At 52.9% G+C, this 15049-nt stretch overlaps 6 protein-coding genes across 6 annotated transcripts; 4 read left to right on the top strand and 2 right to left on the bottom strand.

Moving 5' to 3' along the window:
• Positions 1 to 32: 32 nt before the first annotated feature.
• J4E78_005434 (uncharacterized protein) lies at positions 33 to 1000 on the bottom strand (the record flags this gene model as incomplete). The annotated part of the gene is made up of 3 exons (XM_049366054.1): positions 33 to 719; positions 769 to 909; positions 995 to 1000. The coding sequence occupies 3 exons, from the start codon at positions 998 to 1000 to the stop codon at positions 33 to 35; spliced, it is 834 nt and encodes a 277-aa protein (XP_049221780.1).
• Positions 1001 to 2564: 1564 nt separating this feature from the next.
• On the top strand, positions 2565 to 4963 carry J4E78_005433 (uncharacterized protein; the record flags this gene model as incomplete). The annotated part of the gene is made up of 3 exons (XM_049366053.1): positions 2565 to 2688; positions 2737 to 3206; positions 3257 to 4963. The coding sequence occupies 3 exons, from the start codon at positions 2565 to 2567 to the stop codon at positions 4961 to 4963; spliced, it is 2301 nt and encodes a 766-aa protein (XP_049221779.1).
• Positions 4964 to 5390: 427 nt separating this feature from the next.
• J4E78_005432 (uncharacterized protein) lies at positions 5391 to 7403 on the top strand (the record flags this gene model as incomplete). Its single annotated transcript, XM_049366052.1, has 3 exons — positions 5391 to 5395; positions 5560 to 5605; positions 5655 to 7403. 3 exons carry the CDS (start codon positions 5391 to 5393, stop codon positions 7401 to 7403), a joined length of 1800 nt encoding a protein of 599 aa, XP_049221778.1.
• A 600-nt stretch (positions 7404 to 8003) lies between these two features.
• On the top strand, positions 8004 to 8489 carry J4E78_005431 (uncharacterized protein; the record flags this gene model as incomplete). The annotated part of the gene is made up of 2 exons (XM_049366051.1): positions 8004 to 8087; positions 8145 to 8489. The coding sequence occupies 2 exons, from the start codon at positions 8004 to 8006 to the stop codon at positions 8487 to 8489; spliced, it is 429 nt and encodes a 142-aa protein (XP_049221777.1).
• A 2842-nt stretch (positions 8490 to 11331) lies between these two features.
• Positions 11332 to 12324, bottom strand: J4E78_005430 (uncharacterized protein; the record flags this gene model as incomplete). Its single annotated transcript, XM_049366050.1, has 1 exon — positions 11332 to 12324. The coding sequence occupies one exon, from the start codon at positions 12322 to 12324 to the stop codon at positions 11332 to 11334; it is 993 nt and encodes a 330-aa protein (XP_049221776.1).
• A 435-nt stretch (positions 12325 to 12759) lies between these two features.
• On the top strand, positions 12760 to 14517 carry J4E78_005429 (uncharacterized protein; the record flags this gene model as incomplete). The annotated part of the gene is made up of 4 exons (XM_049366049.1): positions 12760 to 12919; positions 12971 to 13126; positions 13175 to 14307; positions 14371 to 14517. 4 exons carry the CDS (start codon positions 12760 to 12762, stop codon positions 14515 to 14517), a joined length of 1596 nt encoding a protein of 531 aa, XP_049221775.1.
• Between the last annotated feature and the right edge of the window lie 532 nt (positions 14518 to 15049).

The raw sequence follows: 15049 nt of genomic DNA, 5'->3' as shown, positions 1-15049 counted from the left end.
ATCTATCTACTGTGGTCATGATCCTATAATGTCTAAATGGCGTGTATCACTTCATCAGCCTTCGGTGCCCTATGTACTTCGCTCCATGGCCGTGAAGGTCGCATCGGCTGCACCTTTTGTGGTCTTTCTAAGCTCAGCGGTCCAGAGATCTCTTTCTCAAACTCTTGCGAAATCCTGCCCTCGTGGCTGAGAACAGAGTCCGCGCGTCCCATCTCGATGTCTTTAGCTACCGACGCCCTTCCGTGTGCATTCGGGTCGATCAGGATTGATGGTACACGCGGATCATACATCGTTGGGACGCGACTGCGTGAAGGAGGTGGAACAACAGCGTCGTATCCGTGGAAACCCATGCCGAGTGCCGATGCAGTGGGTTCGAATGAACAGCTCTCCTTCTCTCGGGCGCGACGGCACGCGTCGATCGTCGCGGTGATGAATGTGATCAAGAAGAGGAACCATCCTGCTCCGGCTGCGATGGTGTAACCACGGCTAAGATCGACCAGGATCGCGAACATCATGAGGTTTGGGTTCGCCGCCGTGTCGAGACGCGTTTCGCTAAAAGTCTCGAGACTCATGTTGAAGCTGAGAGAAACGCCGAGAGCGACTGCCATGGCGCACATGCACAGGCATTCGATGGGGATAAGGGCCGCTGAGGGTATGCGCAGGCGTTGGATGATGGCTGTCAAGACGATTACCATGCCCGCAAGCGAAGCAAAGCCGGCCTGCCTGCATGTTAGTACAACGGTATTGATCGATGACTGTTGCACGTACAGCCGCGACTGAGATCCAGATCTTGATGGCGCCTTTGTACACCGTAGCAAAGTATTCTTTCCAATACTCCGCCATTTGAGCCTCTGGCTGAAGCGCGTCCATGATCCCGGTACCACGACTCTTCATATCGCGAATGATGAACTGGGCTAATTGAAATGATTAGCACCATTTTTCCATGTTCTTGTTTGAAAGATGAACACTTACACCAAGCACCTAGTCCTAGCACTCCCATTGCCACGATCAGGGCTAGGACCCTTATTGACAGCAATATCGATTTGCCATATCCCATTCTCGTACAAGAATTGATGAAGAATACGAGATGAAATGGATGCAAAGTATAAGCACAGTCCAGCTGGCAGCTGCTCACAGAGCGCTAAAATGAAAGTAAGTGGTGTCTAAACGAGTGAGTGGTAGGCACGAAAAGAAAACCCGTTTGCACGAGCGGATGCAGTATCGTTATTGAGGCAAACGTCACATTGTCAATAAAGTTCGGAGCCTCAGGAGCCGGGTGCCTTGATGTGATGCCTTGTGCAGCTTGAGTGGGGGTGGAAACATCTGAGGTGCAGGGTGGCTGGTAGTGCCTGAGCGTGCAGGCAGACCTGATTCAAGACCTGCGATGTCAACGCGCCACCATTTCTTCCACGCGGAGCTCTGACTCCGACCCGTACCTGAGCATAAGGCAGAAGAATCTTCTGGAGCACTGGTCTCTCTTTGTACCCTTGCTTCTCGCCTCACAGCTCATTGTTCAAGCGTTCATGCCATCGCAGCTCAGCAATTGGCCAGCAAACCCGAAGATTTCCCACGGAATGTTGTGATCCGCCGTAAGAGGAATGCGTCCACGCGCATTGACAGTTGTGACGTTCCGATAATGAGGAACGGCTGGGGTGATGCATGTTTCTCCACGTGTTGGCGGTCTTGAGACAGAACCTGAGGCACCAAGGCGTCGCCATTGTCAGGCTGAAACGGGCGTCAGACCCGGGAACTGTAGCAACGCTATCAACGCTTTCCGGAAGGTTCCGTCACCATATAGCCAGGCTGCTCCATAAGTAACGACCGTGCCGCTATGATGCCGCCAACATTTGGCTGAGGTCGCAACCTTGGAATATCTGCACGGCCTACCTAGGTAAGCACGACGCGCTAAATCGCTTCGGGGTTCGGGCGATTGTTATCCGGGGCTACTTCATGATCCGACTTCCGACAGCGAAAGCCCGGAAAACATGGATGACGAGTTCTCGGTGCTAATGTAAAAGCATCATGGCCAGGCCAAGCATTGCGATGCTTCGACCGTGAATTTGATTCATGCCTGCGGAATGATGAATACCTAGGTAGGTGAGTCTGTGTGAAAGCCGGCCATGCAAACGTTTTCGTCTTATCGATCAAGGTCTTCTCCGTTACGAATGAAGACGGCTTTGAATTGCAGTACTACAGTGTGCAAGACCTTTGAGATGGAGATGTTGTGCTTTCATGGAATACAGAGCGGGGCGATGCGAAGAAGCATCTGGGTAATCGTCGGCGAAGCTAGCCTGTCGGCAATCGCCAGTCGTGCCGACCATCCTCCATCCAGCAGCCATCGACACTTGTATCCGCTCTCCCCTCTCCGCCAAGGCAAAATGCGGAGAACGGTTGGGGAGAACGGTAGCATTGCGGATGGCTCGTCACGAGGCCCATATGGTATTCCGGTGGAATCCCGAATGACGTGGGTAGATCGCGAGACGGATGCAGAATTTTCGGAAGTATTTAGCTACCCGTGAATCCAAGGACTGCTTTCATCGTGTTGCAGACGAGAGTTTTGCAGGATGAGATACTCCAGCGCAGTTGCGGTGAGCTTCGCTCTATTGCCAAATCTAGCGGTCTCGCAAGGATACACCAATGAGTCGGAGGTTCCATTATACGGACTTAGTCCGCCAGTATACCCGACCCGTGAGTGTTTTGGTCATGATCGAAAGTCAAAGGACTAACAATAGACAGCTGTCGGTAATGGAACAACCTCGTCTTCTTGGGCATCCGCATATGCTCGAGCGAGAGACCTCGTGGCACAATTGACGCTAGAGGAGAAGTCGAACCTCACACATGGCGTCTCCGGTCCTTGCGTAGGCCAAACGGGAGCTGTACCTCGTCTTCAGATCCCAGAGCTATGTTTCGCGGATGCACCTGCCGGCGTGCGAGGACAAGAATTTGTCTCCTCATTCCCTGCTGGCATTCATCTTGGAGCTACGTTCGATCGAGATCTCATGCTCAGATATGGCCATGCTCTCGGTAGAGAGTACAGAGGAAAGGGCATTCATGTTGCTCTCGGCCCATTCATCGGCCCTATTGGAAGAGTCGCGCGCGGCGGTAGAAATTGGGAAGGTCTCGGTGCCGACCCGTATCTTGCTGGTATTGGCGGTGGTCTCATCACCAGAGGTACACAGAAAGAGGGCGTGATCGCTACACCAAAGGTAAGCGACATCGTAAATACGATGAGAGTTTTGGCTGATCGTATCAATAGCATTGGCTTGCGCAAGAACAAGAGTACAGGCGACGCCCTGGTGACGAAGGCGAGGCCGTCTCTTCGAATGTGGACGATCGCACACTTCACGAGCTCTATGCTTGGCCATTCATGGATGCCCTGCGTGAAGGAGCCGGTTCGCTGATGTGCTCATACCAGCGAATCAACAATTCATACGGATGCCAGAACAGCAAGCTTATGAACGGAATTTTGAAGGAAGAGTTGGGTTTCGAGGGTTTCGTGGTATCTGACTGGGATGCGCAGCACGCCGGTGTCGCTTCAGCCAATGCCGGTCTCGATGTGGTGATGCCTGTTGCCAAATTCTGGGGCGAGAACCTTACCGATGCGGTTAACAACGGATCCGTTACTACAGAGAGGCTCGATGACATGAACACAAGACTACTCGCAGCCTGGTTCTATCTCAACCAAGATGAGGGATTCCCCGAGAACGCCGTCTACCCATACAACGTCGAACACGAAATCGTTGACGTGCGCGAAGACCACGCATCTCTCATCCGAGAGATCGGAGCTGCCGGAACCGTGCTGGTTAAGAACGTCAACAACACTCTACCACTCCAACACCCCCGCTTCTTGAACATCTACGGCTACGATGCTGAAGTAAAGTCCCAGCCATGGAACAACCCATCTCGATTCGGTGGTGGCTATGAAGAGAATTTCGGCTGGAACACGCTCAACGGCACCCTCATTACGGCAGGCGGATCAGGCTCCAGTACTCCGCCTTACGTTATCAGCCCTTTCAACGCCATTCAGAATCGCGTAATTGCGGACCGCGGAACTGTACGATGGGACTTCTTTGGAGTGAACCCGACCGTGTACGCAAATGCTGACGCATGCCTCGTCTTCATCAACGCATACGCTTCGGAAAGTTTCGATCGCACTTCTCTTACAGATGAGTTCAGCGACCAGCTTGTCAACAACGTTGCAACCAACTGCTCAAACACGGTTGTTGTACTGCACTCCGCCGGCATCCGCACCGTTGACGCATGGATTGACCACCCCAACGTCACCGCCGTCCTTTTCGCGGGTGTTCCTGGTCAGGAAAGCGGTAATGCCATCGCCGACGTTCTTTACGGTGATGTGAATCCATCCGGACGTTTGCCGTACACTGTCGCAAAGCAAGAGTCCGATTACGGCCACCTTCTCAATTCGACTCTCGACCCTTCCATCCCCGCATTCTTGCAATCGGACTTCACCGAGGGCTTGTACATCGACTACCGCGCTTTCGACGCGCAAAACATCACACCGCAGTATGAATTCGGTTACGGGCTTTCATACACGACATTCGGCTATGCGAACATGACAGTTGAGCCTGTGGCGAATGCAAGTCTCGCTGCCTTCCCGTCCACATCTGTGCCGATTGTACAAGGAGGTCACCCTTGGCTATGGCAAGTCTTGTACCGTGCCACAGTCACCATTACCAACACTGGTAAGGTAGCTGGTCGCGAAGTAGCGCAGCTATACTTGGGCGTACCAAATGCGCCGGCGAAGCAGCTGAGAGGTTTCGAACGCGTTGGCTTGTTGCAGCCTGGTGAAAGCCGAGAGGTCGAGTTCACATTAGACCGACGCGATCTGAGTGTCTGGAACGTTACGGCTCAGGCGTGGGAGCTCCAGAGGGGCCGATACGCGGTTTGGGTAGGAGCAAGCAGCCGTAATATGAAGCAAGAGGGCGAGATAGTGATCGAGTAGGCTAGTAAGATGATTCAGTAATGTCTGTACTTACGACCTTCGTCATTGTATTTTTTGCAGTCTTTGCAGTCTTGTGAAGTGATGAAACAGTGACGTCTCGGTATCCCCATTCATCAAAATGCTCCATCTTAAGGCACAGCCAGGAACATGTGTGTTTGCCCTGCGTAGTAGCTCAACCTCTGTTCACTCGCTGGACTATTGATCTAACAATTTCTGAAGCACGCCGATCGAATTATGGCTTGATGTGTCATGTTCCAAGCAATTGTTTGTATGCGGCTACGATGCAAGCCATCTACTTGGTTTGTCAACATCAAGCTGGTCGAAGGGGACTCGCAGCATACCCCTGAGTGCTTTTGCCCCCGCCCTGGAGAACCACGGTCTTAGTGCCTGTTCTGCGAAGAGGCAAGAATGCACAGACTAATATACGATGCAGTGAATGCAAAAAAGCCCATGCTACTGCTAGAGGGCCTCCTTCTGCCTAGCACTCTCCCCTTGTTCTATATCAGGCCCAGCTCTCTAGGGGCACTACCATTCTCCAACGGATCACTCCACTCAACTCCAAAGCCTTGAATCTTTTCAAGGACTCATATACCTAGTATATCCATAACAGTCATGGTTAAACTCATTGACTACCCTGTGTCGGTAAGTCTCTTGGAGTCTTCGCCGCCCTTGCGATACTCACAATTATTAGGAGGACATCCAAAAGTCCTACGCGTCCTTCGTAAAGTCAGTCGAGGAGAGTCTTGCTCCTATGCTTTCCACCGAAGATCTGGATCCCGTCCTTCTCGAGGCCTTCCAGCATCTTGCTTTGACCGCCGAAGGCTTTATCGAATACAGTAACGAACACGACTCCGTGGAAGACTGGAACGATCCTTATACCACAGAGAACAATGTGTTCCAGGATATGATCAGTATATGCACGGTGTATCAGCAGAGAACATTGGCCGATGGCGAATTCTCCAAATTGGCACGAGCTGGTATGCAATGTATGAAGCATGCCTACGACCCTCCGCCGCTGGACATGCTCTCCTACCCACCTCTTCCGGACTCCCTATTGACCGTGTACCGTCACATGGGATACACTCCGATCGAAGATGCCATCTTCTCCGATCTCGTTCTTTCATACGAGAAAACTTGTTTCTGGAGTGCGTGGGGCAACCGCTATGACCATTGCTATAACAGAGCGAGAGATTCGGATGACTCGGATGAGGATTACTGGGATGGATGGGAATGCCAGTGTTGGTGTGACTATTGCGTGGACGAGACTGCGTATATAACAGGCATAGAGGAGTGGCGCGTCTTCCCAACAGCCATAACCTACATGGATAGGTTCGAAGACGTGTTTGAAGACATTCTAGGGTTCATCATCTCCGATCTTCGTACAACATGCGGCTCGTATTTGGAGTACACCAACGACTTCGACAACTGGAACGACCCGGAAATCGCCGCATTCCGCGAGTTTTCCGAGGTGGTCGAATACACAACCTACGTCTGTCCGGACTGGTTCCAGAAGTTCCTCGACCTACCTGGAGAGCTCCGCGAGTCCATCATGCACGAGTATGCCTTGATGGAGTGTGATGCTGGTCGCCTGAGCGAGCATCAGCACTACGACGAATTCAGCAATCCGTGCTGCAAGTGGGAGTATCCCAACGTGCTCATCGCTTGCGACAACCAGAATCCAAAGGTGTTTCCGGACGCTAGCACGGGCCGCTGCCCAAAGGGTTGGCTACCAAACCTCGCTTTCGTCAGCCACAAGATGCATGAGGAAGCTCTCGTCCTGATGCTGCGGAGAACCAAGCGTTTCGATTTGAAGTACATGTTCCGAAACACCAACTTCAAGATCGCGACTTGGTTTACCAAGTTCATAAAGGCGATTCCTGGTGGCGGCGGCGAGAACGCGGTGAAGCACCTCAACTTCCCGCACATGCATTGGTTCAACCACCAACGCATCCCACCAGCCCTCACTAACCCCAGCTTTGAGTTAGCTGTCGCTTGCAAGAACCTTCGCAAGCTCGACATGACCTTTCATGTCGATAAGGTGACTTTTAGCAATGCGGAGACCGACTGGGAACGCAAGGCACTTCCTCTGGCTACAGTCATCGACCGATTCAAGCTGGAGACAATTCTCGGCTGTACCAAGTTGGAGGAGGTGTATATCGATGGCATATACATGCGACCATCTCGAGGCGGCGAGGAGGCCGATCTAGATGTGCTAGAGGAAGTAAGCAAGTGGATGATGAAGAGCTTCCTCGTTCAGCGGAATCCGGAGCGCGGTATCCAAGTCGAGTTGGTTCGCCGATGGGGATGCTGGAGGGGACGTGTTCGCGGGACCCTGGTTGAGCTTGACGATAAAGATATGGCGGAAGTGAAGGCCCGCATCGAGATGAAGGGCGCATATACAAAGGCCCTCGCTTTGGCTGGACCCGCTCTTACTGTCTAGATAGACATATGCAGTATCGTTAGTTGAAAATGTGTTTAGCATAATATACCTAGGTTCCAGGCTCTTACGAACGGACCATGAATTATCTCTTATCATGTGAACACCGCAGTCAGGATGATCCTGATGCTTGTTGAGCTTCTAAGTTTGCTGCTTACGGTTTATCGCGGGCATCCTAAGTCGATCTCCAACTAACACCATAAGATAGGTATGAATGATGTCGTCCAGCGTCAAAAGCAATGAGTTCCAGACGCCGACATGCGATACACTCATTGGTAACGCGATAGTCCGGAAGCAGAAACAAGGCAGAAGGTTAGCTGTTATTCGAAGCTTCGAAAGGCGCGCGTTGTGGAGCTCAAGCTTGAGGTATCCATCCAATCAACAGCCACGTGATGGCGATGACAAAGGCGCTAGCGACGCGATCCCTGCAAATCTGGGGTAGCTTCGAGGCGGCCATACAAGGTGCAGCAAGAGTCTGGCGCTTGCTAGCAAGCCCATATACACCGCTTTGATACCCCTCTTCACTTCTTGTTGAGCTACAACTCTTACAACTTTTACATCGAACCTTTGTAATACAACACCAACAACTACATTTCCATCAACATGTCTTGCCCCGTGATCGGTACCACAAACGATGTGCTTCCTCCCCACCACCCCTCTATCGATCTAGCGAAGGATGGTCAGGTTGTACGTACTCAAGACTCCACTGGATCTGGTTGCACATTACTAACATACAACCCATAGTGCCCAGTCGTAGGCGCAACCAGCGACCACCACCACAACCTCTCCGCGCACCCTCCCGTCCCCACCCAAGGCACCGAGGCTACATCGTGCCCAGCGCTCAAGAAGAACGTAAAGACGACCAAGGCCCAAGAGATGGACGATGCTCTCTGCCCTATCGTAGGCACAGCCACAACCGTACTTCCTCCCGACCACCCAGACATGCTTAAGGCGAACGCCGGCGATATCTGCCCAGTCACAAAGGCGACAGTTGGACACCACAAGGATAAGGTCGCTACACACCCGAGCGTAGAGGGTGCGGCAGATGGGGCTGTATGCCCTGTCACCGGCCAGAAACAGGCTGCATAGATATGGCGAAAGGAGGGATGGGGGCGGCGTTGGTAAATTATACCCGAATATAAATGATTGGATAGTGATTCTACGCTGAATCAGCTTCCGCCCCATCTTGCGGCACTATTTTGGCTGTCCAGAAAGCTTTTCTGACTCGTAGCTGTGTTGTCAGATTGCGGGCGCTTAGCATGCAGCTCACGCTGAGTACATGGGGGCCGTAACGACCCCCACAGGTATATGCTTCTTGTTACCCTCATACTCCCTTTTCTTTGCTCCCTGTATCTCTTCATCATGCATTACCATACTCTTTTTCTCGCATTTTTCCTACTCCGCTTCGCTTCACCCCAGAATATCTGCTACCTACCCAACGGCGACACACAACCCCACGACGTCCCATGCGACCCCAACGCGGAAGTAACAGGATGTTGCTGGTCGCGCGCAGCCTGTCTCACAAATGGCCTTTGCATTATGGGTGGTGCGGAGAGCGATAGCGGTCAGGAGTACGCACGCGGCACCTGTACGGATAGGAGCTGGTCTAGCCCACTCTGCCCACAGAACTGTCAGCTCAATCAAGATACGCCGAATAATTCTAGCGCCTATGACTTTCGCGCAGATGGTGTGCAGGTGTGGCAGTGCGGCTCTCAGGGATATGGGAGGGAGGCAGAGTACTGCTGTGAATCTGAGGCAGAGGGGCAGAGGTGCTGTCAAACGGATACGGCGGTGTTTACCTTGACGAGTGCTACTGTAGGCCCGTATACAGGGGTTGAGAGTAGTTCGTCGCTGTCACTGAGTTCATCCGCTATTTCGAGTGCGAGTACCACGCCTTTGCCAACTCCATCGCGCACTGGTACTGGGTCCGTAACTCAAGCCTCTCCGAGCCCGCCAGCCGACAATTCGGGCCAAATCGACAGCAAAGCAATTTCCATCGGCGCCGGAGTCGGTGGAGCTCTAGGAGGATGCCTTCTGACCGCCCTGTTGATACTCTTCATCAGGCGCCACAAACGCAAACGAGTGGCTCCCCGTTTAGACGAGCCTCCAGTCGCTGTGGCAGAGTTTAACGATAAAGCCGAACTATCCACTGAGGAGTCATATGCAGAACTGTCGAGTCAGAGCCAGATCAAGGCGGTCTGGGAGCTGCCCGGAGATGAACGTCTACCGGGCTACAACATGAACAGTCGATAAGTTAGAGTGGAATGGGAGAACCGGGTGCCTACGCCGTTGGCTCGCGGGGGTGAAAGTTGGATCTTTCACTACATGAGAAGAGCAATGTCGATCAGCTCGTCTCGGACGAGATGAATGGAATTCAAGACCATGGTGTAGTAGAGTCTCACATGAGGGAGCTCGCTCGGTAGATAATAACGTATAGAGATAGATGGTCAGCTGGTAGATCGAAGCCCCTCGGCATCTAATACAGCATTTGACTTTTTCTAGCTCGTATTTTGATCGAGGGTCGGCACCTGTATTCCTCTTTACAAGACGCTCCTTACTGCCACAAAATGCTTGTGAACCCTTCGTTTGTGAGCCCTTCATTTGCGAACCCTTCGTTTGTTAAGACCTTCAGGTTTGAGGCGAGAAGCTGTTTGTTATTGCCACACGCGCCTCAAGGTTTGAGCACAATTAACTCCCGCTCACCCATCAGTTGAGCAATCTCCAAGATGGTAAATTCCCTGCTTCTCTCACTCTAGCTTCAACTTCCCTTTCAACTGATTCGCAAGCCTTAGTTGAACAAGCAATGGAGTTCAATTCTAGAGTCGCTCTCGCAGTCGTCACTGCGGTGATGGTGGGACGACTTTGCTACCTCGTCTATTTGCTGATAGCCGCTAATCGCGCTGCGAAGCGTTTCGGTTTCGGCTTCGCCTTTGCGTCTAGTCCCCAGGGAAAAAGCAGTCACAAGATACCCAGGAAGCCAAAGTACATCTTCCATGTACCCCGACACAGCGAACGCAAAGTGCGCCATCAACCTCGACACCGCAAGCCTCAAGTGCTGCCATCGCACTCTGACATCGTTACCAAGGCCGAGGAATGCGAAGAGTACGTGCCAGACTACTTCCCGCGCTTTCTCCAGCTTCCGCTCGAGATACGTGAGAAGGTCTATCATTACGCAATGGACGGCCTCTCAACACGGTACTTCGTCCAGGCGTACAAAGACATCTCGCCCCTGACCGTAGCTCCAGCCACTCTCCCAAATTTAAGTTTTGCCAGCAAGCAATTACACAAGGAAGGACTCGCTGTCTGGATCCGGCGCACACGCTTCACGGTCTTAAAAAGCAGCATAACGCATGTGGTTCCTCTGATGAATTTTCTCTCCGCTGTCGACGGCTTCAAACACGTGCGCATGCTCTGTTATGGCGATCTCCTCGCCTACGGCCTGAAACACCAGAGGGTGTACATAACCACGGGTGAAGATCTAGCTGCCAAGTGCACTGGACTCCGCAGTCTAATCTTCGAGTTGGACTATTTCTGGCTAACGGATTTTGCGCGTGCGCCAGCGCCTGTGAAGCTGGCTCCAAAGAAGGAGGTAAAGAAGCGGTTGAGGCTTGAGCCAGTCTACCAGCTATCAAGTTTGAGGAAGCTGAAGATCGAGGTGGTTGTGCCCTGGTCCCGAGGAAAACGCTTTGAGCAGCAGGGTGGATTGACGCTCTTGAGGGAAACAGTCACCGAAGGTTTTGAAGCGGCAGGGAGAGGTGGGACTGTAGAATTGCAGCTTGAGATGGTAGCCAGGAGGCTGTTGGTTGGAACGTAGTGCTTGGGATAACCAGCTACTTAATCTCGTAGCGATAGATGAATATTCATGTATAATACTACAGTACTAAGACAGCGACAGAGCATGTGCCGACAATCATAGGGGTATAGCCGGCGACTAGGGAGAACGAGCGCGATATGGTAATGGTGAGTGCGATGGTTTTCGCCTTGAGCGCCCTGCATCTTCGCCGTCGGAACCTGAGCGCCTTCGCTCGCGCTTTCGATGTCGGTCGCGTCTGTCTCTGGAATCCTCGCTCCGATCTCGAGTCCGTTCCGACCGGTGGCGACGATGTCTGTCCTCCGAGTCATCTCGTGGTCTTGACTTCCGATGTCTGTGTTCGTCGCGTGGACTCCTGTCGCGGCTCTTACTCCTCCGACGCGAGTGCTTGTCACGCCCATTATCATCTCCAGCTTCCTTGATCCTTCTTCTGTCCTTGCTCCTATCTCGGTCTCTCGATCTGTCTCTCCGACTATGCTTATCCTTGCGCTTTGCCCGCTCCTTTTCTTTGCGCTTCTGCTTCTTCAGCTTCTTGAGGGCATCGTCCACTTTCTCTTGTTGGCGCTTGATCATGGAATCGCGCATCGGATCGTCCTCGTCCAGCTTCTCCATGAGCCGCCCTAGCTCAATCTCCTCTGGTAATAGTGGTCGGTCGTCGTCCGAGTCGCTTTCGCTTTCTGTCTTTCTCCGCTTCCTTCTGCCGCCATCGGACTCATTGCCCGCGTCGAGGTCTACGTCCCCCATGGTATTGTCCCTCATATCTTCGTCGTCCTTAGGCTTGTACCGCGCATGGTCGACCCTGATGACTCGGTCCATAATGGTTGCTCCACCCAGGTTGTCCACAGCCAGATCGCAGCTCCTCTGGTCTTCGTACTTGATCCAAGCAAAGCCTCGTGATTTTCCCGTCTCCTTGTCGCGCGCAAGCTTGACCCATACCGGCTCGCCATACTGGGAGAATATCGTGATGATGTCACCCTCTGAAAGTTCGAAGGGCAGGCCGCCGATGTTGATGAAGGCTGTGTCGCGATAGTCGGTATGCCATGAACCTTCTGGGTTGATGCCCGCTTCGAGCTCGCGCTTGTTGAGCTGCTGGATTGCGCGCACCGAGTTCATCGTGGGCGTGGTGTGTACGTGGTGGTGAGGTGAGAGAAGTGAGGAAGGCGCGTTCGGCGGGTGGGTTGAGCGTCGCTTCCTGATCCACTAGCGCTGTGATGGCTGTTCAGACATGGATCGCGGGTCTTCGAATGCTTCTTGTATGTCGCTGCGACTCGGAGAAAATGTTGGCGCAGTATTCTAGACGTCGTATCGGAGGGCAGGCAGTCCGCTGGAACTTTTGAAGCTCGGGCTTGGCCAGCAGCCGCATCCCTGCAGAAAAGGTACCAGCGAACATGCGGCCAAACAAGCACACCGCAACCCCACTAGACATTCACCCCGTGCCGCCTTAGCCCTTCCGCATCCGTCGCATACTTTGTGTACATAACCTACGCAGCATCGCTCAGCCGGGCACGTCACGTTTCACCAGCGACCAAGCTCCGCAACACCTCCGCAATGGCGAGCGCGCGTCGGACCTCCAACTTCCCCACACGCGTCCCCGGCAGCCACGACCGGCCGGGCAGCAGAGACACGGACAAAGAGGAAATATGGAAGCCCATGCTCGACAACATCTCGAGTGGAAAGCGACTGCCGGAAAAGAGTCTACTCGTCCTGGGTGAGGGCCACGACACGCAGAATAGGGGATCCAGCTAATACTCGATCCCAGGCGGAACACCAGAGACGCAGCGAGAGTTCCTTGAATCGGTATCCACAGACTCTGCAAACAATAGGCGACCGCCAGACCGGGGCAGGAAGCCGCCCATCGCCAATCAATTCGCCCTGGGCTACACGTACCAAGATGTGCTGGACACGGATCACGAGGGTGTGTAGTGGCACTGGTTATAACAACATGTATCGCTAACAAAGCCAGATACTCTTGCGCGCCTCTCGCTCTACCTCCTCGCCAATCCATCGCCGTCGTTCACGCCCTTGATCAAGCCGTACCTCAACCCACGAACCCTCCCGCACATGCTTATCGTCATACTCCTGGACTGGAACCACCCATGGCTGTGGATACGACAACTGCGCGACTGGATCAGAGTACTGCGATCGCTTATCGTCTCGCTCGATGACAACTCTAAGGTAGTTCTGGAGGAGAACATCCAAACCCTACAAGACAAGGGCCGCAACCTCCCATCCGAAGGTAGCAGCATGGAGAACGTGAAGATACCACTGGGCCCGGGAGAATGGGATGAGCCGCTCGGCATACCACTATGTGTGGTATGCCAGAACGCGGACAAGATCGAGACCCTTGAGAAGGAGCGGGGCTGGAAAGAGGAGGAATTCGACTTCATACTCCAGTACATGCGCACCATTCTTCTCAAGCACGGCTCAAGCTTGGTATACACAATGCCCACGGCGCCGGGATCTTTGCGAACGCTCATTCACTCCACACTCGGCATCAAGTCCCTGCTGAAACAAGAGCAACTTAGGCACAATGTGACGGATCGCGATCGCGTACTGGTTCCACCCAACTGGGACTCATGGGCGAAAATTCGTATATTACGAGAAGGCTTCGATGTGGAGGGCATCAGCGAGAAATGGAGTGTTGACATCGACATTCCCCAGCACATGCGGCCGACCAACGGCCAAGTACCTGCACCCGTCGACGGAGAAGCTCAACCGAACGGCGAAGAGACACAGGTCGCGCCAGCGGAAGAGGAAGAGGAGGGCCCGTCGGCGACCTCAATCTACGAAGAGACGATTCGCAACCCCGAGTCAGACTACGCACTTTCCAGCTTGTCGAAACAAGCCAACGGGCTCGAAGTATCAAGCAAAGATCCACAGGCCTTCCTCGCCGATCAAGTCAACGTTCTTGAGAATCTGCGGCGGGAGGATGAGAACGAAGCTGCCATGAAGGCTGCGCGCAAAGAGCAAGATCCGTCAATCTCTAGGACTTATACCGACGACGCATCGGGAGTAGTTGAAGAGCATATTGGACCTGTACAATTCAACATGGGTGGAATTCAAGTCAACGCCGATGAAATGGTAAAGAGGCTACAGGTACGTCAAGCACAAGTCCATCTCTCCCGAGGAGATATAGAACATTTACTAACTTCCTTCCAGGACCGTCAAGCAAACCGATCAGACGAGCCCGAAACACCACCTCCCAAAACGCAGGATACCAACATCAACGACAACGAGAAACTGAGATCCTTCTTCTCCAGTTTGGTCAACAAGGCGCCCTCGGGCAGTCCAAGGGGTGGTTCGTAGTCTGGGTCTTGTTTCTTTACCGGCATTTCCCACTTTCTCAGGCATCCGCATTCCATACAAGTTTATTCGACGCTTCCGATAGCAAAGGCTTTCTTACAGGTTCACGGTCGTCATTAGCATGGCTCTATACCCACAGTGTATTTCCGTACCCAATACAAGCTTTCACATTCCGTATCATCATTTCTCGAACACGTACTCCTTAATCCCTGTTACTGCATCCACTGTCGACAACTCTGCTTTCTGCGTAGTCGTGAAAGCATGTACAACACATCGGTCGACTTGTCTCTATCTCCCATAGTAGAAGTCACGCATCATATTCGTCAAGCATCAACTTCACGCTCCTACCAACACACACTCATCTTTTATATAACTACCCCCATGCGTGTCTCTCTCCAACCCTCTACCCATACTCTTTCAACCAAACAAAGTTCTAGCTCACCTGACAAACACTACACTAAGTTACTAAACCCACAGCAACCCACCCCCGCACCATTCCCAGCATGACAGGTCGAGGCGTCCGCTGGGCCGACTA

Source organism: Alternaria triticimaculans (genome assembly GCF_023758025.1).
Source record: "Alternaria triticimaculans strain BMP 0046 chromosome Unknown scaffold_7, whole genome shotgun sequence".
In the NCBI taxonomy this organism is placed as follows: Eukaryota; Fungi; Ascomycota; class Dothideomycetes; order Pleosporales; family Pleosporaceae; genus Alternaria; species Alternaria triticimaculans.
Note: the sequence above shows the minus strand (reverse complement) of the source record. Positions and strands in the feature narration are given on the sequence as shown.